General features: G+C 42.0%; 1 protein-coding gene across 1 annotated transcript in view; it reads right to left on the bottom strand.

The window, feature by feature from the left end:
* Window positions 1–24,449, bottom strand: part of Tmem38b (transmembrane protein 38B) — a 37,657-nt gene that overhangs the window by 10,067 nt on the left and 3,141 nt on the right. The window contains exon 2 of the mRNA XM_051162116.1: window positions 7,818–7,974. Within this exon, the coding sequence (XP_051018073.1) occupies window positions 7,818–7,974 (157 nt within the window). The remainder of the gene's footprint in view (window positions 1–7,817; window positions 7,975–24,449) is intronic.

Genomic DNA, 24,449 nt, shown 5'->3' with positions numbered 1-24,449 from the left:
TGCAATTATCCATACAATCTTGAGCCTGATTTTTTAAAAAAGTAGACTAGATTTTGGATTGCTTTTTAAATCACACAAAACATATATGTCTACTTATGTCAAAATGAGGGGAAGAAGCCATACACATTGCAATATTCTATACAGTTTTTTAATTCACCCACAGTTTTAGAATAAAGTTAGGTACATAATTTATATAGAAAAGGAAACAAGTGTATCATCAGTTCCCGGAGGTGTGGGCTATGGCCATACGGTGTCTTTGTTCTTAGGGAAAAGCAATTAGACCAAGGAGCCTTTCAGTAAGTAGGCAAATGTCGCACTTCAACTCCTACTAACATCTTGGCCTGTGTCCCTTAGCCTAGGCCATAAGTTAAAATCAATACAAAAAGAGAGACAGCTCACAAGGAAATGGGTTTATTTATAGAAAATGTATGCTCACGCAGCAGAAAGAATACGAAGCTCAGTCTTTAATTTGGTTAAGTAAGCTTAGTTTTAGCCAATGACGTTGTTGCTAACTTAACCATAATTCATCCACTCTGTGGCGAATCACAGTTTTACACTTCATTTGTTCTCCAGCATCTCCTCAAATACTGCCAGCAGGACTTACTAGAAAAATACAGTTTTCCCCTCCATTCCTAACAGACAGTTTGGTGTGTGAAGCACAGCAGATCTTTTTCTAATAGAGTGATACAGAACACGCGGCATGGAGAAGGGCTTGGGGAGCTTTCAAAAGCAAGTGTTAATTTTTATTCTAATTCGTGAATCATAAACTCAAAACCCTCAAGTGCATTCACAGAATATGAAATACTTGCCAATACTACTCCAGAGACCTAATACCACAAGCAACAGTTTGCTCGGCCTCCACACTCCTTCTTCATCTTCACTTACTAGTCCCTTCTTATCTAAGGTCCTGCACACACACCAGCATACCATAGACCGGGGAAGGCCTGTTTCATTCGGCACAGACAAACAATGGCTCCGTACAACTGGAGCCACTGGTTCTTATGCCTCAAAACGTCCTTTATACATTGTCCTTTACAACATAAAAGTAAAGGCTCTAGTGTTCATCTGTGGTCGCTGGATGGCAGGAATCCTGCATCAGCCGTCCTCTAACAAAAAACTCAGCATAATGTAAAATAGCACCGAACTGAATAGCTTATTAGCATTCAATCTGGAAGCAAAGGAGAGAAAAAAATGAGGTATCTGGAGAAATTTTATCTTACCTGAGATAAGATTTTATGGTTTAAAATTTTTACATAGTCATATAATATTTTGAAATTTTTAAATGTAGAAATGATTTCCAGGAAGTTAGACAATGAAGAAGAAAAGGCATATGCACTTAAATAATAATGAAATCAAACACGGGGGCTGGAGAGATGGCTCAGCGGTTAAGAGCATTGACTGCTGTGCCAGAGGACCGGGGTTCAATTTCCAGCACCCACATGGCAGCTCACAACTGTCTGTAACTCCAAAATCTGACACTCTCACACTGATATACATGCAGGCAAAACATCAATGGACATAAAAATAAATAAATGAAAAAATAAAATAAAATAAAATTATACTGTGGTATCTATTATAGATTAGATAAAGAACAAATGATATAGTTTTACTTTACTGGTAATTCATGCTAAAAATAACATACTCAAAAGAAGACAAAAACAGTATTATAGCGACTCCATTTGCATTCCCTAATTCTATCTTTAACATGTGTTAAAACGTATTACCACAACAGCAACTTTGGATTTTTTATATTCAACTATGTGACATTATAATACAAAGTCCATAATTTATAATTATTGCTTTCCCTGAGTCCTCCATTTTTATCCTATTTAATCAAATAGGACAAATTTTTTCTTTTTGTTGTTGTTGTTGTTTCTGTTTTGTTTTTTTATATATATTTTTTATTAATTTATTCATATTACATCTCAATTGTTATCCCATCCCTTGTATCCTCCCATTCCTCTCTCCTTCCCGCTTTTCCCCTACTCCCCAAGACAGGCTTTCTTTGTAGTCCTGGCTGTCCTGGAACCAGCTCTGTAGACCAGGCTAGCTTCAAACTCACAAGAGATCTATCTGCCTGCCTCTGCCTCCCACGCATTGGGATTGAAGGTATATGCCACCACGCCCAGCGCTAGATATTTCTAAAGTGCAGCTACAACAACCTCACATATTAACAGAACCCCTTGTACTCGCCTGAGTTGCCCTGGAGCAACAGGGACAGCTCTCTGTCACACTCAACAGACTCAAAAATAAGCATGTCAGACAACTGACTCCAGACAAAATGGCTCTTGTTCTGTATGTAACCTAAGTTAGCTACATAATGTGGATCGGATGAATTACTGGGTCAGTGGTCACTAATTAAACAGCATGGCTCAGGCCGGGCGTGGTGGCGCACGCCTTTAATCCCAGCACTCGGGAGGCAGAGGCAGGCGGATTGCTGTGAGTTCAAGGCCAGCCTGGTCTACAAAGTGAGTCCAGGATGGCCAAGGCTACACAGAGAAACCCTGTCTGGAAAAACCAAAAAAAACAAAAAACAAAAAAAATAAAAAAATAAAATAAACAGCATGGCTCTTCTATAAAGGTTGTAAATTCACCCACGTCTGTAATATCTAAAATACCTTTACCTCGTAAGCACCTAAATATATATACAGTACAGGAGAAGGACATAAAATGAGAACAATGGTTTCCTGGGTGCTTTCAGTCCTCTGGGCCAGAATAATGCAAAGAGAAAAATGACAGAGTAGAAATAGTCTAAAATAGGACACAACCAATAAGTATAAGATAAACCAGTGTAAACAGGCTTTAAGATGGGAGCAGAACTTAGGTTAAAACCAGGGGCCGAGCAGAGAGGAGCTTTGCTGGGCTGATGACTGAGAAGACCACTTCATTTACCATCAACTCGCCTTCCCTACCAAAGGCAGAAAGGCATTGTCACTTAACTGAGACAAACAGAACCCAAACTACAGCCTTGTTGGTCTAATACAATAGCTCCGTTTTGTGGTTAGGACACCAGCAAACTCAGAATTTCATGGATATGTCTTGAAAAAGACTATAAGACTATGACTCATATGTTCCCTCATCAAAATGTAACCTCCCTACAGAATGCTTGAAGTTTAAGGAAAAAATTCTGATAATCAATAGATAGAAGAATTATAAAGTATGCACTGTCCCACAAATGGATTTTTTTTTTTTTTTTAAAGAAAACTCAAATGAAAGTTTGTGGAGTCTTCGGACAGTAGACACACTCTGGCAGAAGGACACTCTTGTTGTCTTCCCCAGCAGATGGTGCTAGCCTCCATCTGCTGGCAACGAGTATCCTGAGAGGCTACCTTTCTAAAGATGACCTTACTTGAGTATATGATTCCCCAAATCATTTGACTCTCAAAGTCAAAAGAAGCAAAGACATAAATTTTATTGTAAATTTTCAAACTCATAACTGAACAGTAAAATGCACTGCCTTGAAGCCAGCATCATTTTTCATATTTAAGAGATTGTAAGGACAACATTCTTGTTCCAGAGTTCAAAAGGATTCACTATTATGCACCAACTAAAAGATTAAATAACAGGCTCTAGCTGCTCAGTGTCTCTGATACCTTGACTAGGTCATTAATCTCTTCATGTCTCACCTTCCTGATCTGTTAAGGATAAAACAGTACTCAACACAAAGAATTCACCAGACCTTCTAAGAGGCAAAATCCCAGGGACCAGATATAACTAGCAATGTGCATCAAGTACACAGTAAGCAAAACAGGAGTAGATAAAAACTAAGCAGGGAAGAATGGCACAGTGGCCACGAAACTATGACAGCGTAGAACACACTCATATTTTAAAGATGAATAAAATTAAATGTACATGAGCAAAGAACAGAATAAAATTAACTAGCGATGTCAGAATATTCTAATTTTGTTACATCCTTTGCCCAACAAATACCAGAATTCTCATATCTAGGCAAATTCTAACCACTGCATATGTAAGAGACAAGATAAACAACTCCATAGTCTCGAATTTGCACTGGAGACAAATATCAATAAGAACTCAGATCCTTTTCTTTGCTCCAGCTCAGCTCAATGGCTGCCCCAGCAGTGCCTCCAAAGCTCCGAGTGAGCTGTGGAAAAGCTATTTCCACTAAAAGAAACTAAAACTAATTCCAGAAGGAAAGTCTAAGAATCTCATAGTACCAAGAGGCAAGGAAGTTAACCCCAGGGCTGAGGGGGTCCTCTGAAAAGGCTCCAATAGCCAGAGAGGGGGCAATTGGTTTCAATTAATGACAAAAATTAAAATCTGTAGAATCTCACAAAACATCCTTTAATCTGCGTTCATAGTTTTTTTTTTTTTTTTCATTTATTTTTATTTTCTGTGCACTGGTGCCTGCCTGTATATATGTCTGTGAGGGCATCAGATCTCCTGGATCTGCAGTTACAGACAGTTGTGAGCTGCCATGTGGGTGCTGGGAATTGAACCCAGGTCCTGTGAAAGAGCAGCCAGTGCTTGGGACATCTCTCCAGCTACCATACTTATTTTTAAAAAAAAACTGATCATCTTCGTAGGATGATCAGCAAGTAAAAGACAAGCAACTGCCCTGCTTTTTTATGGGTAGTACAGCAGGCTCACCCAAAACCAGGCAATTCAGAAGTGTCTATACATACACATGCATGTGTGTGTACTGAAAATGTGTTCTTCTGTTCTGCTTCTAACATATCTTTTAAATGTAAAGGCATCCATTTATAGGCATAAAATTTTATTTCATTTACTGCCTCAAATTATCAAGATCTGTAATTCTGTGCTACTCAAAACCAGAGATCACAGAACACAGCTGTCTGTTGCTTCATAATTACACTTACTGACTTTGAACGGTACTTGGTGGCACAGTCAGCAGAGTGATGTCCCTGCTCTGATACACTTTTAGTCTAGAAGTGAGACAAGCCAGCATAAGAATAAGACAACTGAGAATATCTCCAGCGCTAGTGACTCTGAGCGGAACAATAGGGGAGGGTGACAAGGCAGCCACAGAGGGCTTCTGCGCTGTCTGGGGTGCGGGGAGCCACGTCACAGAGGTAGAAAGGTGCTCAGGCAGCAAGTTCAGTATGCTAGAAGGGAGTAAGAGGAGTTGCCTGGTAACACATTACAGCAAAGCCAACAGAGGGGAGACTCTGTGGGGACAGACAGGTCAAGGTACATTAAAGATGCCATTCCTAATAAATCACTGCACACCGGAGTGACATACTATATCTTACTTTAAAATTATCCCTTCATCATTATGTCAAGGTTAGATTTAGGGGGAGGGTAATGAAGGAAGAAACTAGCCCATTTAGGAAGTTACAGAAAGCCCAGGCCAGAAATGAGAGGGTTAGTATTTGATCCTAGAAGCAGAACAGATGGAAAGCATGAGAATCAGCCAGTTGACTTTTTATATAGTTTCAGCATTTACACAACATTAAAAAATCCAAAATGCTAGTATGCTTTTAAAACGCCATTATAGAAATGGAAGTCTTTAGAAGTGCTTTTGGAAGACAATATTGTGTGATGAGTAAGCAAGATTACAAGCTGCTGTAACTGCCATGCAGGGACGCTCCACAGGCACACTTGCTCTGATTCTAGCCTTGACACCTACCTAGATATGAGATTACAGCAAATATTCCCTGTGTCTCAGTTTCCTTGCTGTCAAATGCAAGTAAAGACAACAGCTGCCTCTGGAAGCATGGTGGAAAGAACACATTGACACAAGACAGCAGAGGGCCATGGAGGCCAGGAAGAAGGCTGAGGAAGTCAGGCAAAACTAGGCACGTATGAAAATGCCATAAAGACACCTGTTACATGTAAGCCATTTTTTAAAGGGGCTGGAGAGATGCCTCAGCAGTTAAGAACAGCGGCTGCTCTTGCAGAGGATCTGGGTTCAGTTCCCAGCATGCACATGATGGCTCATGACTATCTGTAATTTCAGTTCCAGGGCATTCAATGTCCTCTTCTGGCCTCTTCAGACACCAAGCATACACACTCATGTTGCACACACATTCATTCAAGCAAAATGCCCATACACATAAAATAAAAATAATAAATCTCTAAAGACATAATTATAATGGCTACTTCACAAGCCTCCTAAGTATAAAGAAAGATATAAAGAATTTACCCAATATACAATACTAATTCAATACATACTAGCTATCAAATGGTTACTTCCACTCCACCTACTTTCACATGGGGGGGGGGACTATTACAGTAGAGAAGGTGATGTCTTTACTGAAAGCAAGCAGCAACCTATAGTCACTTTAAGACTTTGCTATTTAGTTTAAAATGGTGTCTCTAACATTCTCGTTTGATAGTTTGAGTCATGATCTTAGAGACCAGCCACTTGAGAGAGAAACTGGCTGTATTCATTGTTAGTTTTAAAAAATCCCAATTCCACAGGCAAGATTGGATTTTAAAAAAGAAAAACACAGTAAAACTTGGATTCCTGTTCATATGGAGGAGGGCTATCCTGCAGAACATTCCAATGATGTGACTATTATTGGATGTTCAGAACAACTGTAGATGAGGTCTACAATATTTAGTCACAGATCAGAGAAATGCAACCTACTACCTTATAGTATTTAAGTAACTTTTCTCTTAATGTCACCAATAAAATATTTTGTCAGAAAAAATAATCACAATGCTGTAGAACTAATAATTAAATAAGAAAATAAAGCTGAGCTGCTATGTAATATTAATTCAAGAGTTACTATTCACCTGCTTTCCACAGCCACAGGTGCCCACTATTACTTTACCATTACTATTGTTATTTATAATCCCCCTGTTTATAACTACTTAACAAAGTTAAAATTATTACAATAAAATGAATTCTTGATTATTTTATCACTGAGTTGTATGTGCATGATGGGCAGAGGGCTGCGTGCCACAGTGAGCATGTGGAAGTCAAGAGGGCTGCTCTGTGTAGCCATTTTCTACTTCCTCCTTTGTGTGAGCTCTGCGGCTGGAACTCAGGCTGCCAGGCGTGTACAGCTAGCTCTATTACCCACTGAGCCCTCTCACCAGCTCCAGTAAAACTGACGCCCAAATGTGCCTAATACATGTTAAGTTGATAGGGTTTATAATAGAAAGCATAGTTTAAATAAAACAAAGCACAGTGACTTGTATCAATAGTCAATATTAACTTAATTGATTAGTCCTCTTAAGAACATCCAAATTTGCATGAGGAAGAATCCAAGCCAATTCCTACTAACATTTTCCTTCACTTCAAAAGTACCAAATTCATGTTTAAAGATGTCAGACATCTTTAAATAATCCAATAGCCGGGTGGTAAAGCACGCCTTAACCCCAGCACTGGGGAGGCAGAGGCAGGGGGATCTCTGAGTTGAAGGACAGCCTGATCTATGTACTGAGTCTCAGGACAGCCAGGAATACACACTGAGACTTTGAACCAAACCAGCTAGCTAGAAACAAAGAGTCAATACAACACAGAGGAAGAAAAGACAAGGAAGCTATGTATAAGCCCTAACAAGCACTTGGACTCCGTCTAGTTGTTCACATTTAGGGGTTTTTTATCATGTCATAATTTTATGTGTTTGAGATTGTTTCACAAAAGAAAATATTTAGACCAATATTTGATGTTCTCTCATGTTAAAATGTTCCCACAGAAACTGTAAGAACAAGTGCAACTGGGAGAAGATAAAGGGAGAAAGGGCAAGAAACAAACTTTGCACTTAAGAACTTTGGCACTACTTAAGGACATAAAAAAAAAATTTAAAAGAAAGCATCCACTTTACTACAATCTATAAAACAATTCTTAAAAGACCTCATAGTGGAACATAAGGGCAACTTACCAGATTGAAGATGCCAGCAAAATATTAGTGTGGTTTGTAAGAAACTTCAGCGGCGGCTCTGCCAGCAGGATACAGGATAAAATCCCCCCGCCAAAGCAATGGAGCATGGCGCTGAACCAGCTGGACAGCGGGTTACTCCAGGCCGTAGCCACTGCTCCTGAAACGGCAGAGTGAAAACATGCTCGAGATAGTTGTATATTTACATGAAAGCACCAAGCACCCATCGCACTAGAGAAATAAACCAAGTTAATAATTTCCAACAAATTGTATCCACAAGTGTGCAAGTCCTGGTCATTTAAACCAGCATTCTTTTAAGTCCATGGCTTTCCTGTGTGGGGTGTGATGGGATGGGTGAGTCTGGGTGCATATGCACGTCTATGCAGGTATGTTGCGGAGTGTTCTCCAGTACAGACACACGGAGGCCGGCAGTTCATGTCAGGGTATCTTTCCTCCATCATATCTTCACATTAGTTCTTGAAACTGGGACTTGCCTGTACCTAAAACTTGCTGCCTCAGTTAGACTGACAGGCCAGTAACCCTGCAGGATCTGCCATCTGCAGCCCCAGTGCTGGCGTTACAGGTATGCGCTGCTCTATTTGGGTTACGGAGACCCAAAGCAGGTCTTTGTGCCAATGCCGCAAGTGCTTTATCACTAAGCCATCTAACCCTCAAACAATGTATTTTTCTATTAAAAAAAAAAAGTTGGTGGAGGGAGAAAGTGAGAGATAGCACACAGATCTGTGCACACTGATGGTGCAATTGCCTGTGCACGCACATGAGGAAGCCAGGGTTGACTCAGGTACCTTCCTCCCTCACTCTCTGTCTTTATGGGCTTTTGGTTGTGGTTTTGAGTTGTGTTTTGTGTTTCTAGGCAGGGCAGCATGTAATCTTGGCTGGCCTGAAACTCTCTACATAGACATGGCTGGTCTCATACTAGAAACTACAGCTCCATCCACCAGCCTCATCTTCCTGAACGTTGGCATTAAAGGCATGCACCACTATGCCTAGCTCTCCACCTTACTTTTCGAGACAGGGTCACTCATACAGCAGCACACCGGCTTTAATATGAGGCCAGGGATATGAACTCAGGGCTTCAGGCTTGCATAGCAGGCACTTCACTCACTGAGCCATCGCCCAGACCCTACAAGGATTTTTTAATGACAGATTTTCACATCCTTAAAATATCATCCAAGGTCTTCTTACCAGTTTCCTGGTAATAGATGGCTTATTTAAAAGGTTCCCACTTGGTGTTTCCTCTCATCCCAAATCTTATTGTAAGCCCTCTGAGATGTGTTATAGGAATATATTAAGAATGGTAGGAGGCTGGTGAGACGGCTCGGCAGGAAAAGGGACTTGCTTCCACGTCTGACAGAGTAAATTTGATCTCTAGGACAGACACGGTGGAAGGAGAACATCAAATCCCACAAGTTGCCCTCTAACCACCACACACAGGCACGTGCGCACACACATGCAGGTACACACACACATGCAGTGTAATTAATTTTTCAAAACAAAAGTCGGGTCAGTCAGACAGTGCAGTGGGTGAAGCACCCTTCACACAGGCCTGACAACCTGAGGTCAGTGCCCAGAACCCATGTAAAAGTGTAAGGAGAGAATCACTCCACGGTGCTGTTCTCTGAGCACCCCGCCACTAGGAACAGTGAAACCGCCTTTTGTTTTGTTTTGCTTTTTAAGAAAGGTTTGTAATCTTAGCTATTTAAAAAAAAAATAAGTGACTATAGTAAACAAACTAAGTTTTCAACATATCAGGCTGGAAATGGAGGAACAAACTGAAAGGTTAAAGATAATGGGGCGGGGAGCTGCGGGGGAGAACCAGGGGACTAGACAGTAAGAGGACATTCTGCTCTAATGGCTAATCTTGGCTGTCAACTTAACTACAGCTGGAATCAACTAACACCCCACACAGCTGGGCCTGCCTGTGAGAAATGTTCTTGACTGGATCATTTGAAGTGGGACAACCCACCCTAAGTATGATACTGTATCTCCAGATAGATATATAAAGGGAGAGAGATTGGCAGATAGTTAATTAGCTCTCTAAATGGGTGTACAGGAACCGTTCAGTTTCTCTCTCGCAGTGGTGACTGAGCATCATACTCACCAGTGGGCACAATGAAGAGTGTGCCCTTTGATCTGTCAGTGAGCAATAACTAACAATGAATAATGTGACACTAAACACCTAGGGCTAAAAGCACTAGAGACAGCTTACGGTGCTGGATTGAACTTAGGTACCGAGAAACACACTGTGGCTCTAGCACCTTCTCTTATGTTAACTCTTTTTTTTTTTTTAATTTTTTATTATTAATTTATTCTTGTTACATCTCAATGGTTATCCCATCCCTTGTGTCCTCCCATTCTTCCCTCCCTCCCCTTTTCCCCTTATTCCCCTCCCCTATGACTGTTCCTGAGGGGGATTACCTCTCCCTGTATATGCTCATAGGGTATCAAGTCTCTTCTTGGTAACCTGCTGACCTTCCGCTGAGTGCTACCAGGTCTCCCCATCCAGGGGACATGGTCAAATGTGAGGCACCAGAGTACGTGAGAAAGTCATATCTTATGTTAACTCTTAATTGAGTGCTTTCCACCTTTGAAACAGAAGTGCCTCCATTCCCCAGCTACATGGGGGAATGTATGTGGGGGGCGGGGGTAGGGGGGCTCCGACCTCACAGCACTACTGACAGGGCTGACAGCCAAAGAACTTTTTTGAGAAAGTCTGAGTCTGGCACTCTTCTACCATCACACAAGAAAATTAGGACAAAGGAGTAAAACATCCCTTCTTCCATGGTCCTGCTGTTCAGTCACAGTCACGTTTGTCTTCTGGGGAGTGACTTTATCTAGTCTTCTAGGCTATGTATGTATATATACAAAATTCATATACATTCATGTGTGCAGACTCATGTGCACTTGCGTCTTCCCTCCCCCCTCCCTCCCTCCCCCTTTTGCTTCCTCACATACATAGGTATACCCTGGTTAGCAGCAGAGAAGAATTCTCCAAACAGAAGCTCAATCTGCATGAGATTTAAAGTATGTCACAGCGCCATCACTATTAAGATAAATTCCTGAAGTAACTGACTACTTCTGGTAAACTCACACTTAGACAGTTTAACTGGCTTAGTGTTACCCTAACAAAAAATTAGCATTACCCTTATCCTGCACACCTTTATCCTACCACTGGCTAATAAGAGGACTCATGTACATCCAGATTTCCCTTTACCCATCAAAGCGATCCAAAGCCAATGTGTTACATGCTTATTCATTTCTCATTAAGCCTGACAAATAACATTTCCCACAACTTCAAGCTACTCATTGCATTTAAGACATTATCAGGTTCTTGATCTTGTTCACAAGTTACAGCTCCATTTTAAAACTCAGTCTTTGAGGTTTCTAAAAGAGACCTTCATAAAGAATGGGTGCTCTAAAAGGTGTTCATATGACAGAAAACCACATGAAATAGTTCAAACTGTTTAAACATTAACATTATGCTAACATTAGCTTCCCTTCCCTTGCATTATCACAATTCGAACAGGGAGTTAGGAGTACCCAGTAGCAGGGCCTCAATCTCTCTCGCATTAAATTGCATCTTTTATAAAATGAAAATATTATATACTTTATATATGCTGAGTACACGGTAGACACTGCTGGCTGATTTACTTGTTGAATGGACCAATCTGGAAGCAGAAATTTTTTTTTTTAAGGCTAAATGAAAGTGTTGAGTTGCTACTCATTCAATTCTCCTTGTCAAAAATATAATTCTTTTATTGAAAGGCTGGGGTGAGAATAATGTGCCATGTCAGTGAAAGTAAATGCAACAGTCCTTAAGTCAATGAACTAGGATGTATTAGACAAAAAGACCCAGGAAGACAACAGCTTAGGGAGGGGAGTGCCCCTCATACTGGTCCTACTTGACCTCTTTTTCAAAATTATGTCAGCAAGAAAAGCCATGTGTGTGTGTGTGTGTGTGTGTGTGTGTGTGTGTGTGTGTGTGTGTGTTTTATGTTTGTATGTGTATGTGCATGTATGGGAGTATAAGTACACATGTGTGTAAACATGTATATGCATGTATTTGGAGGCCCACAGTTGATATTGGGTAGGATCCTTAATTTCTACCCACTTTATTTACTGAAGCAGTCTCTATCTGAACACGGACTCACCCACTCCAGCTAGGCTAGCCAGCCAGGTTGCTCAGGAGTTCCGTGACTCTGCCCAAGCACTGGGATTACAGGTGACCACCACACCTGCCTGGCTTCTAGATAGGCTCAAGGCTTTTATGCACATTTCCCTAGGCCCAAATTACTTGTTTTTAACATACATTTAGGAGAGAGAGAGAAAAAAAATTCTCTGTCCTACTTTAAGATATTTCAAATATGCTATCAACAGAATTATTTTCCCAAGATCTCTGCAAAAGCTGTCACACTGCAATCTAAATTAAATTTCAAGATGGCTGAAATATAAATAATCATGGATGAACTTTATTACTGAATGCTTCAAGTGAGCTGTGATGGACAGCTGGAGGAAGACATGACAGGCAATAGTGCAACCACTGAATGAGGTCTGCTACCCACAGAGCCTCCTGGAGCGGGACAGCAGTGGTCAGAGACACAGAGAGTAGCCCAGGCCCATGGTCCATGGTTACAGCCCTTTGTGGGTCACAGTAGGAGCTTCCGTGTGCACTCTAACCAGCAAAACCAGGAGCTGGCAAACTGCTTCTATTGGGTAGATGTAAATATTTTAGACACCATGGGCTACACAGTGTCTGCTCAATCATCCAGCTCCTATGTGGCAAAAAGTAGCCATGGATGATGTGTAATTGAGCGAATACGCTACATTCCAGTGCAGCTTATTTTCACTAATAATGAAAACTAAACACCAAATCATAATTCACTTCCATGAACTCACTTAAAATCACACCTGCAAAATCCCACATGAATCATTGGACTGGGCCTAAACAGGATCTCTAACTTGGTTCCTACGAAGTTTAGACGGGTTATTCCGTGGGTAGCAAGCATGGCCTTTCTGCTTTGTTGTGCTCAGTCTATTTTCAGGGCAGTAATGGGTTTCTATTTTTAAGAACCACTGCACTATAGTTTTCTTTTCTTTTGTTTATTTTTTAGTTTTAAAACAAGTACACGTTGGACATTGAGCATCTTTCCCTCGGGCTTCTGTTCCCTCTTTTCTTCCCCCTCCCTGTGGAGGAGCCACTGCACTGCAGATATTTTCAAAACAGTTAACATCCAGCCGGCCAGTGGTTGCTATGGGGCATGGGAATGGCCTGGCTTTCTCAGAGCTTCTGTTTGCAATGTTAGGTGCTTGTGTGAACACTAACATGATTTTATTTTGGTCTTCCCCTATAGGCCCTTTAAAAGGGGGTGGGATTCAGTCAGGCTTGCTATACATGCATGAGGACCGAGTTTAATCTCCAGAATTCACTTTAAAACAAACAAACAAACAAAAGAAAACAATAAAAAATAAAAAAAAAAAAAAAGCAGGCTAGTGGGATGTGAGCTGGAGATAAGCTTCTTCCAGAATCAGCCATCAGTGAGTTCCAAGCAAAAGTGAGACTGTCTCACACCTAATGCTGACCAATGACACTCTCTCTCTCTCTCTCTCTCTCTCTCTCTCTCTCTCTCTCTCTCTCTCTCTCTCTCTCTCTCTCTCTCTCTCTCTCTCTCTCTCCCCTCTCCTCTCCTCTCCTCTCCCCCCCCCCATAAATACACACACACATACACACACATGTGCGCGCAAAAAAGAAACAGAGAAAACAGAGCCTGGGGAAATGGCTTAGTGTGCAAAACACCTGCCTTGCAAGCACAGACACCTGAGTTTGATCCCTAGCACTATGTTAAAAAAAAAAAAAAGGCCAGGGGTAGCAGTACAATGTTCCAGGTCACTGAAAAGCTCAGAGAAGGTGGGATGGGGAGGGTGGAAGGCATTCTGGAAGAAGAAACAGTGGTTTGAACAAGAATGCCCCTCATGATAGGAGAGAAGGGCTCCCCCTCTCTCAGGACTAGGGGAGGGGCAAAGGGGGGAAGAGAGAGGGAGGGTGGGACTGGGAGGAGACGGAGATGAGGAAGGGGGCTATGATTGGGATGTAAAGTGAATAACTTTAAAATAGATAGACAGATAGGAAAAATATTATATAGAGGCAAAAAATAAAAATAAAATAAAATAAAAAAGAATGTCCTCACAACACTTGATGCCCAGTTCATGACATTATTCAGAAAGGTTATAAAGCCTTGCTGGAGGAAATACGTCACCGGGGCAGGCTCTGAGATGTTATGGCCTCACCCCCCAGCCTGCTTTCTGGTCTTGTCTACTCCTCTTTTCATCCCTTCCCCACCATGGAGGACTCTCATCTCTCGCTTGCTTTTTGTCAAAGTAGCAGGCAAGTACCTGACACACTCTCACACACAAGCTCATGCTCTATAACACTTCTGAGGGATGTAGTGCCTTCAATAAGAATCTTTTCCAGAGCGTCTAGTATTTGAGTATTTGGTCACCAGTTATGGTGCTGTCTGGGGGTGGGGGCTTGATGGGGAGTATGCCACTAAAATCCATCTGTGAGAGCTAGGATCCTGCCACGCCACGTGCCGTTCACCCTCTGTTCTGTGCTTGCATTGGCAGATGTAAGCTCGTAACTTCCTGCCCCTGCCACATGTCTCACACTGTGCCCACCATTACAGACTCTAACACTCTGGAACGGAAGCCGAAATAAACTCTTTTTTCTGAAATTGACCTTAATTGTGATGTTTTATCACCTCAACAGAAAAATAGGTAATACAAGTCACACATGATTCACCAGCAAAAGCAGTTTTTGAAATTTATCATGTAAGTAACTAAAGTTGACAGAACTGGTGTCTGACAGAATTCAAGAAGTTTTTAATCAACTTTTAATACCACAGGAAAAGCAGATAGACAGAACCACTGTGTGGTTATTTCCCCAGTTCCATAGTATGTAACTAGAATAAATATACTTCGCAACTAGCACAATCCCCATAATGACCCACAAATCATTACAGTAGGAAAGATCAAGTAAGAGCCCATAGAGATTCCTCTCCTCACCAATGCAGGAAAAAAAAATAAGTATGCACGCATACACGTGTACACACATGCACACATACAAACTGGTGCTGTAACTAAAGATTTGAAAAAAGAAAAAATGGTGACCATATGGCTAGGCTGCTCGGTCTTTTTATAAGCAGATGACTCCTAGTGAGGGGATGTGAATTATCATCGAGACAGGCAGTGCTCTAACAGCAGCTAGCATCTATGATGCAGTATTTCCTGGATCACAGTAATGCAACTAGTAACCTAGTAGTCAAACACTTTTTTCTCTGTACTAGTTTAAAAAGGGGGAAAGGCAGAAGCACTTCACTTCACTAAACCACACCAGTCTTCAGGTCTATGTTAACTTTTCTACATTCCAACATGTTCCACAGACCATGATCATATTGGGCATCTACACAGCATCACATTGGCTTCCTACATAGATGACATTATACTGACTAGATCTGATGATTGAGAAATAGCATGGTGGCGCACGCCTTTAACCCCAGCACTCGGGAGACAGAGGCAAGCCGATCAATGTGAGTTCGAGGCCAGCCTGGTCTACAAAGTGAGTGCAGGACAGCCAAGGCTACACAGAGAAACCCTGTCTCAAAAAAAAAAAAAAAAAAAAAAAAGGAGGAGGAGAAGCGGGTAAGGAGGAAGAAGAGGAGGGGAGGAGGAGAAATAGCAGTGTATGTCTTAACGGGATACATGAAAGTCCTGGATGTGGTATAAGCCTTTTATTCAGCACTCAGGAGGCATAGGTAGATAGATCTCCATGAGTTTGAGGCTGCCCTGGTCTACATAGGAAATACCAGGACCACCTGGGTCACCCAGAGACACCTGCTTTCCCTTAAAAAAAAAAAGAAAGAAAGAACCCAGACACAAACAAAATCAAAACCAAAATACCGGATAAGAGACATGCAAACCAGAGTATGAAGTTAAGCTCTACTCCTGGGTTTCTGCTATCAGACGACTGAAAACATAGTTACTTTAACAGAGAGAATTTAGTATAAAGAACTAAATACATATAGAACTGTCAACCAGGCAGTTGAAAAAGCAAAGATAAGTATGATATAACAGAAGAATAAGCTTCAGAAAGCAGTTACTATTCTGGGGGAACAAAGGATAAGTTGAAGATATTAAAACTTCAAAACAGAAAAAAAAACTCTTTAGAGCCAAAACTGAGACCCCTGAGGAAGAGATAGTCTAGCTGGCACTCAGTCCAGCCTACTCATTGCACAAACAGAATTCTGAATTTAAAGTTCTCACCCCACGCTACCCAACGTATTACTGGTAAAGTTCAGACACTGGTCATAAAGTCAGGAGACCAGCAACCAGCAACCAGCAGCCAGCAATCAGCAACCAGCAAAAGCAGCAGCCACCCCGAGAACACCTCTGGGGATTTAGCATTATATACGCTCTGAAGAGTCCCCAGAATTCCAATCATAAACTATCTCCAGCTGGCAAAATCATGCCCTTACTAGAGCATGAGGCAAATTATACTCAGCTACTGTGGTCAATCTGAAGCAGCCCCATATTCCACATCTGGGATTAAAACAAAAGCATATTCAAATAACTGGGTTTTTTTTTTTTTTTTAAACCAAAATTCTCACTATACCATATCACTCTCTACATACTATCTTTTGTCTGGTCAAATATTCTTTTTTATTTTAATTTCATTAATTTACTCAGATTACAACTCCATTGTTATCCCATCACTTGTATCCCCCCATTCCTCCCTCCCTCCCGCTTTCACCCTATTCCTCTCCCCTAGGTCTAAGACCAAGGGGCATGGTCAAATATTCTTTCTGTTCACACACATACACACACACAAATAGACAGATAGATGATTAATAGATAAGAAAAAATAATTAAATATATTCAAGCAATAACTCTAGAGTTAGAGAAATAAATTATAGACTGTGTGTATACACACAGAAGCATATGGGCGCACATGTGCGGGCACATGTGTATGCATGCATCTATAGATTGATAGATAGGTAGGTAGATGAATAGGTAGGTGGGTGGGTGAGTGAGTAGATGGATGGATAGATGGAATGATGGATAGATGGATGGATGGATGGATGGATGAATAGGTGGAAGGATGGATGGAAGGAAGGAAGGATGGATGAAATGATGGATGGATGGAAGGATGGATGGAAGGATGAATGGATGGATGGATGGAAGGATGGAAGGATGAATGGATGGACGGATGGAAGGATGGGCGGATGGATGGATGGATGGGTGGAAGGATGAATGGATGGATGGATGGAAGGATGGAAGGATGGATGGAAGGATGAATGAATGGACGGATGGAAGGCTGGACAGATGGATGGATGGATGGATGGGTGGAAGGATGAATGGATGGATGGATGGATGGAAGGATGGATGGAATGATGGATGGAAGGAAGGAAGGATGGATGAAATGATGGATGGATGGATGGATGGAATGATGGAAGGATGGATGGAAGGATGAATGGATGGATGGATGGGTGGGTGGGTGGAAGGATGAATGGATGGATGGATGGATGGAAGGATGAATGGAATGATGGATGGAAGGAAGGAAGGATGGATGAAATGATGGATGGATGGATGGAATGATGGAAGGATGAATGGACGGATGGATGGAAGGATGGACGGATGGATGGATGGGTGGAAGGATGAATGGATGGATGGATGGATGGATGGATGGAAGGAAGGAAGGATGGATGAAATGATGGATGGATGGATGGATGGATGGATGGATGGATGGATGGCTGGCTACACATGTGTATGCAGAGGTAGAAGCTGGGTATCTCCCGCAAGCTTACTTTTTGAGACATGGTCTTTTACAAAACCTTAAGCTCACCAACTCAACTAGACTGGCTGGCCAGAAATCCCCGCCCAGAGATTCTGAATGAGTGCCACAGCACAGAGCTTCTGAGCACAGCTCATGCTTGTGCGGCAAGGGCTTTACCAACTGAGCCCTAGCCTGTGTCACTTGTATACATCCTTTCTCACTCCATGCTAGACAGAACCCATTCCAGCTTTTAAAATCATACAACAAAGAGTTCTTCTGAAGGCCATGGATGCTGTCTTCTTATCTACATATTAACTGCATGGATATATATACATTATGAAAATCCGCAGTACATTATGACTTTTGTATCCAAAAAAACTGCAAGGTATGCTTCCTACACTTTCCATATGTCCATAACACCAAGATTGGTAAATAAATCTGTAATATATTACCCCTTTCACCCCCCACAAAATAGATAAAGAAACAATGGCAACCTTTGTTTCTGGATTTAATTATAAAAAACAGTGGAGAAACTGCTTAGTAGTGTATAAATGACAAAAACAATGGAGGAAAAAACGCAACAAATGACAGCTTATTGAGACTTGTAAATATTGAAAAGCAAGAGCATTCAATAGGGCCGCCAAGAGAAAGCGAACAGTGAACGGTAAGAAACTGGAACTTGCAAGATCTGGAGTCAAGAACTGGCTCCATAATTTACTACCCATGTGGCCTAGGAAAGGATACTTCATTCCCACAAACTTCGCATCTGTCCAATGAGCTCACTAATACAGCAGTGCTTAGGGATTAGAAATATCCCTCTGAAATGGTCTTTAATAGCTGTTGTTACTGTGTAAGAATGACAGTGCCACTGTATGCGACACTCGTAAAAAAGAACCAGAATAAGGACAATGGAGGCAATGAGAGAAGACCCAGCCCACACACGGATGCTTTTTATACACGGATGCTTTTGTGTCTTTGATTATGAAGCAAAAGTAATCTCAAAAGAAGAGAAGGATGCCACTGTTTCCTTAGGTTTAAGTAACTGCAATTTTAGGGCCACAGAGATGGCTCAGTGGTTAAGAGTACTCGGTGTTCTCTCAGAGGACCTAAGTTTGCATGCCAGAACCCATGTTGGGTGACTCACAACTGCTGGTAGGCAAGCGCAGTTCCAGGGGATCTAGAGTTCCCCTGGGAGCTCCGGCTTCCCTTGGCTCCTGCACTCATCTACACATACCTCCACAGAAACATAATGAATCTAAAGAAATAAAAACCTTCACTCTCAGCTACGCAAATGAGAGGAAGTTCTCCAAACCGTTGGAAAGGAATATGTTTAAAGCCACACAAAGAAACATGGGAACAATACAAAAGTAGCCCAGCGAGGCAATGCCCTTCAGGAGACGAGCAAGGTCACCAAGCAGGAAATCTGACACAGTTTCAATCCCCACACAGGACAATCAAACCTCTCCCCATTGGCTGGGTTACAGCCTCGAGGTCTTTTCCATGTTGGCTAATTGTAAAAGAACTGAGACAAACGGAAGAGGAAAGGGACCTATTACTCTGGGATGCAGACAGCCTCTCTTAACAAGTGTTCTATCAGGTGAGAGAGATTAACGATTTGCATGGATGGTCTTACAGTGTGCAGGATAGTGAGAAATTTGGATTTCTTGGCATGGAAGGTATAAGTCCAGTTGGCCCGTGGCTAGCTGGCCAGGCTGGGCAGAGAAACAGCTTTTCACAAAACCACTTTTACTCTAGCCTACACTGAAACTTGTAAAACCTACACCGAGATTACAAATGATAGGATACAATGGGAGGATTCCGAGTAGTGAAATGTTGGCAGAGATGGGGAAATAAAACCGGGGTCTTAGAGAATAACAAGTTTGAAAGGGGAGAAAATATGAAAAGCAGCCAGGGCTGGAGCTCGTCTGGTAGAGCGGTTAGCGCGCATCATGAAGCCCTGGATTTCACACCCAGTACCACATAAAACCAGGTGTGGTGACACAAGCCTCTAATCCCAGCACTCACTCTGGAACTGGAGGCAGAAGAACTGGAAACTCAAGGCCATCCTCAGTGACAAAGCAAGTTCAAAACTAGCCTGGAGTGTATGCGATCCTGTATCAAACAAAGTGAGCTGGGCGCTGGAACCAAAGAGTGGCCCAGTCTCTTCTCTGTTAGCAGCCCTGGGTCCTACACGAGCCCATGCTGGTGGCGTACAGCTGACCACCCTTCCATTTTAAGGGAGTCTATAGGCTGCTTTGCTTGCTTGCTTGCTTTTCTGTGCTGGGGGCTGAACCCAAGGACTCCACAACCAAGCTACATCCACAGCCCAAGACTCAGTCATTTTAATCACCAGCTAGAAAATCCTCCTGTTAATGCCTTTGCCTTCTGGAAACTCTTGGATAAGATCCTGAACCAATAGTATTTTAGTATCTGCTATAATCCACTGGGCTATTCTGGAAACAGCTCTTCAGTTGTATTAAAATGACGTTCCCTAAAATAGCAGTCTAACCGCTCCTTCCACATCCCACTTACTTACTGTTGTACATGTGAAACATGAAGCCTTCCTAGCATCTCTCCTCAATAATCTTTCCTCATCCCCAACTCTTGAACCCCTCTGTTCACAGACACAGCTCATGGCTGCCCCCGAGCCATCTCTGAGCGGGTTGGAGGTCTGCCTGCAGTGTGGGCTGTGAGTGTGAGATGGAACTCAACATCTGCCAGCCGCACTCCAACAGGAGCCTGTCATATCTTCCTCTGGTGGGAGCTGGCCAAGCTGGAAAGAACTATGGTTAACAGAATTAACCCACCCACGCTCCCTCCATCACAAAACCAGTGTTAGTGTTTTCTGCATTTGCTGCCAGTGTCCAGATGTATAGCACAGCATTAAGGTGAAGAGTGTGTGTGTGTGTGTGTGTGTGTGTGTGTGTGTGTGTGTGTGTGTGTGTGTGTTGTGTGTCTATGCATTCTGCTAAATGTATTCTAATGATAGTAAGGGTCGTTTTAAAGTGGCCTGAATTTTAATTGCTGGAGAAAAAGTATCTTGAATAGAAAGACAACAGCTACTCAATAATATTCTAATGTTAGTCAGACACGCTGTTTTCAGAGTTTGCTGAGGGAGGGGGTTGTTAAGACAATGCCTGTTGTTGCCCAGGCTAGCCTTGACATCAATGTATAACTCAGGCTAGCTTTGGAATCCTAGGGCTCAACTTCCAGCAGAACAGAGCAGGGGCTATAGTTCAGGAGATGGAGTGCACTAGGCCCTACAGCACACGCCAGGGCTGTGACTAACAGGCCTGTGACGCCAGCACTCAGGAGGTGGAGGCAGGTGGATACCTTCTATCTCAGTGAGTGGAATAAAGCAGATGTGATAGTGTGTTGTTACCCTCAAGGGAAAGGGACAAAGTCACTGCGCTCTCCATCTCTTACTATCTAATGTCTTCATAAGGCATCTGACCAGCCCCACAGGAAGGCTCTCATCATGAAAAGCTAAGGCCGCTTGCCAACAGCTACAAAGATTCTCAGGCCTGCAGACAGCACAGGGAAGTCATCTGGAGCCACCCAAGTAAGGCATTCTCAAATTCCCGTTCTCAGAAACTGATTTATTTTAATCCATTAAGGTATTTTCCAGCTACCATTTGGAGGTATTTTGTTATGTAGAAGTAAATATAATTACAAATGTGTGTTTTGAAGTAAATTCTCAGTCACTGAAGAGGATAAAAAGCTAATTGCCTTGGATTTTTATTTATATTTAGTGGTAGAGAAGTACATAAATATATTTGATAGTGAACATACACAATCCAATGTGACACCCCACAGCTTCAGAATGGCTTTTCTAACTGTACAGAAGTTCACAGAGATGTATAGAGTTTAAGTATGGTTAATTTTGCTTTGTGAGTTTCTTTTTTGCAAGGTGTTTGAGGGTTGAGTTGGTTTGGGTTTTGCCTGCCTCTCTTATGTAGCCCTGGCTAGCCTCAGAGATCCACCTGTCTCTGTCTCCCAAATGTTAAAATCAAAGATGTGTGCCATGGGGCCTGGTTGCAATTTCTTTATAATAAAAAATTTATAAAGTTTTAATACATTTTAAAAAATAAATAAGCAAAGCCCCACAAGAAAGAAAGAAAGAAAAGGAAGGAAGCCCTAGGGCCTGTTGCGGTGGGAGAAGACTGCTCTATTCGCAGGCATGAACTGTAGCTCCACTGTACTATGGGTTCTAAAGCTCTGGAGAACTAGTCACTGGGGAATTGAAAGTGTTATGGAGTTCAAGACCACCTAGAAAAGACCACCAGATTCAATTCAGATTATACTTAGCCAAATTTATTAAAACTGCTAGCAGAGCTAGAGTCTCTAACCCAAATCAGAGACTGGCCACCCGGAAGCAGGTGAAGGAAGGGCTTTTAAAGGCAAGGGCCACACATACTTCATTTCTGTGGAATGTACAGATCCATGAGGACCCCACTCCCCCTACATACAGCAATGAGCAGCTTTACAGAAGCCAGAGCAAGCAGTTAATCATTTTACAACAGTTACACAATTCGGGGGGGGGGGGGGTGAGATAAGGAGTCAGGGTTGCGGGGAACCTATCTTTCAGGAATTTAGGTCAGCGACAAGTAGCTACTAACATGTGTGCCTGGCACAAAAATGGAGTTTTCCTTGGTCATCACAAAAGCACTGCCAATTAGTAATGCATGGATATATTGAGTGAAGATCTATTAAACTTTAGATGAGACTCACAATTACCAGAGCTTCTGTTTTAAATTAAGGAAGAGAAATGCTGACTGCACAGACAGAGAAGACAAGCTAATCACTATATCTACAGACAGAGGTCTGGGCAAATATATTTTATTCAAAATGAAAAGAGAACCTATAAAAGTTATCATAAGGCCAGCTGGAGAGATGGCTCAGAGGTTAAGAGCACTGGCTGCTCTTCCAAAGGTCCTGAGTTCAATTCCCAGCGACCACATGGTGGCTCACAACCATCTATAATAAGGTCTGGTGCCTTCTTCTGGCCCGCAGGTGCACATGCAGGCAGAAACTGTATAAACAATAAATAAATATATTTTTTAAAAAATTATCATAAGGCATAAGAAAGATCCACAAGATTCAAAGAAACACTTAAGAATAAACAAGGAGTGGAGTGGGGAGGTGTTTCCCCAGTGCCCACAGAGAAGCTGGGAATAGCAATGCACACACCCATATCCCAGCACTTGGCAAGCAGAGAAGCAGACCTCTGCAACCCTGAGGCCAGCTAGCCCAGCCAAGCCAGGTTCGGTGAGAAAGCCTGTCTCAGCTAAGATGGCCAGGAATCCAGGAAGTTATCCAACACCCACTTTCGACGGCTGGTGCACTAGCACCTGTGCGCATGCATGTACCCATCTCCATGAACACATACATACACACATACCAACGGTACAGGCTAAACTAGTCAAAGATCTGGAGACAGACACATCTGCTCTGACAAGCCTGATCTAAAGGAGACAGGTGACTCCTGAGAAAAGGTAAATTACCAAGCAACTTACAACTGATGAGAAAAGAAACACCTACCCACTACAAAGTACCAAGGCCAGGTTGGGGGAAGTGGGAAGGGGATGCCTTTAATCTCATCACTCAGGAGACAGAAGCAGATAGATCTCTGTGAGTTTGAGGCCAGCCTGGTCTACAGAACGAGTTCCAGCACAGCCAAGGAGACACACAGAAAGCCTGTCTCAAAAGACTAAAAAAAAAAACAAAAACTAAACAAACAAACAAAAAATAGTTTACTAAGAAATAGAGACTCATAGACTTCATAATTGAAGTCTACTAAATACCTAAAAACAGGCAATACCTGTTAAATAAATCATCTTGACCTAAACCTGGTTTATAAAAACAGCAGAACCTTACTACCCAAGCTAGAAATGGAGAGCACAACAAAATAATCTAATTTGAAAAAAAATCAATTATAAACATGAACAAAAAAAAAAATTTAGACCAATTATTAGCAGGTCAAATCGCAGATACACTGAAATAATGCATAAAGCAAGTAAAGTTTGTTCCAAAAATGTAAGGGTGATTCGTAACTTTTCAAATTACATTCTTGAAATCTACATTATATTCCCACCGGGAAAGCAATACATATAATCATTTATGTCAATAGATTTCTTCTAGTTTGGTTTTTGAGACAGGGTCTTGCTATGCAGCCCAGGCTTGCCTTGAACTTTCTCCAGTCGCCTACCTGGGCCTCCCAAGTACCAGGATTACAGACATTACCCACCAATCTTGGTCAATAAATGTCCGATTAAAAAAAAACTTGATCAAATCTAGCACGTTCTCTATTAGGGCGGTAAATAAAGAGGGACAGCCTAGAAAGTTAACAAATACAATCAGGCTTTCTTACGAGATGCCACCAAAAAGCCTGTGGGGAAACATCACATTTCACTAACCTCTAGAAGCATCCTCAGTAAAGTCAGGAGTAGGGCAAAACTACTGTCAGCAGTACTGCTGGTCATTCCGCACCCGTACTGTGTCACATATGGAGGCAAGAAAAGGAAATGTGGCTCTCGGCTACAATCAATATGACAAAGTTAAGGCAGAGAGGAGCTATGGAAGAATTTCAGTAACTCCCAAAAGAAATGCCAGGCTGAAGAATGCAAGTAGACCCTAGGGGCCTGCAAAGGGTCACGCAGAAGAATGTTCTCCATAACACGCAAGCCCAATTCAGCTAACCACTCTGCCCAGACCACTGAGTTCCAAGTGCTCTTTGGAATAATTTACCACTGAGATTCAAAGACTTAAAAGGAATATCCACCTACCAC

This window comes from Acomys russatus, chromosome 2, assembly GCF_903995435.1.
Source record: "Acomys russatus chromosome 2, mAcoRus1.1, whole genome shotgun sequence".
Taxonomy (NCBI): domain Eukaryota; kingdom Metazoa; phylum Chordata; class Mammalia; order Rodentia; family Muridae; genus Acomys; species Acomys russatus.
The sequence above is the reverse complement of the archived record's forward strand: the minus strand, read 5'-3'. Positions and strand labels throughout refer to the sequence as shown.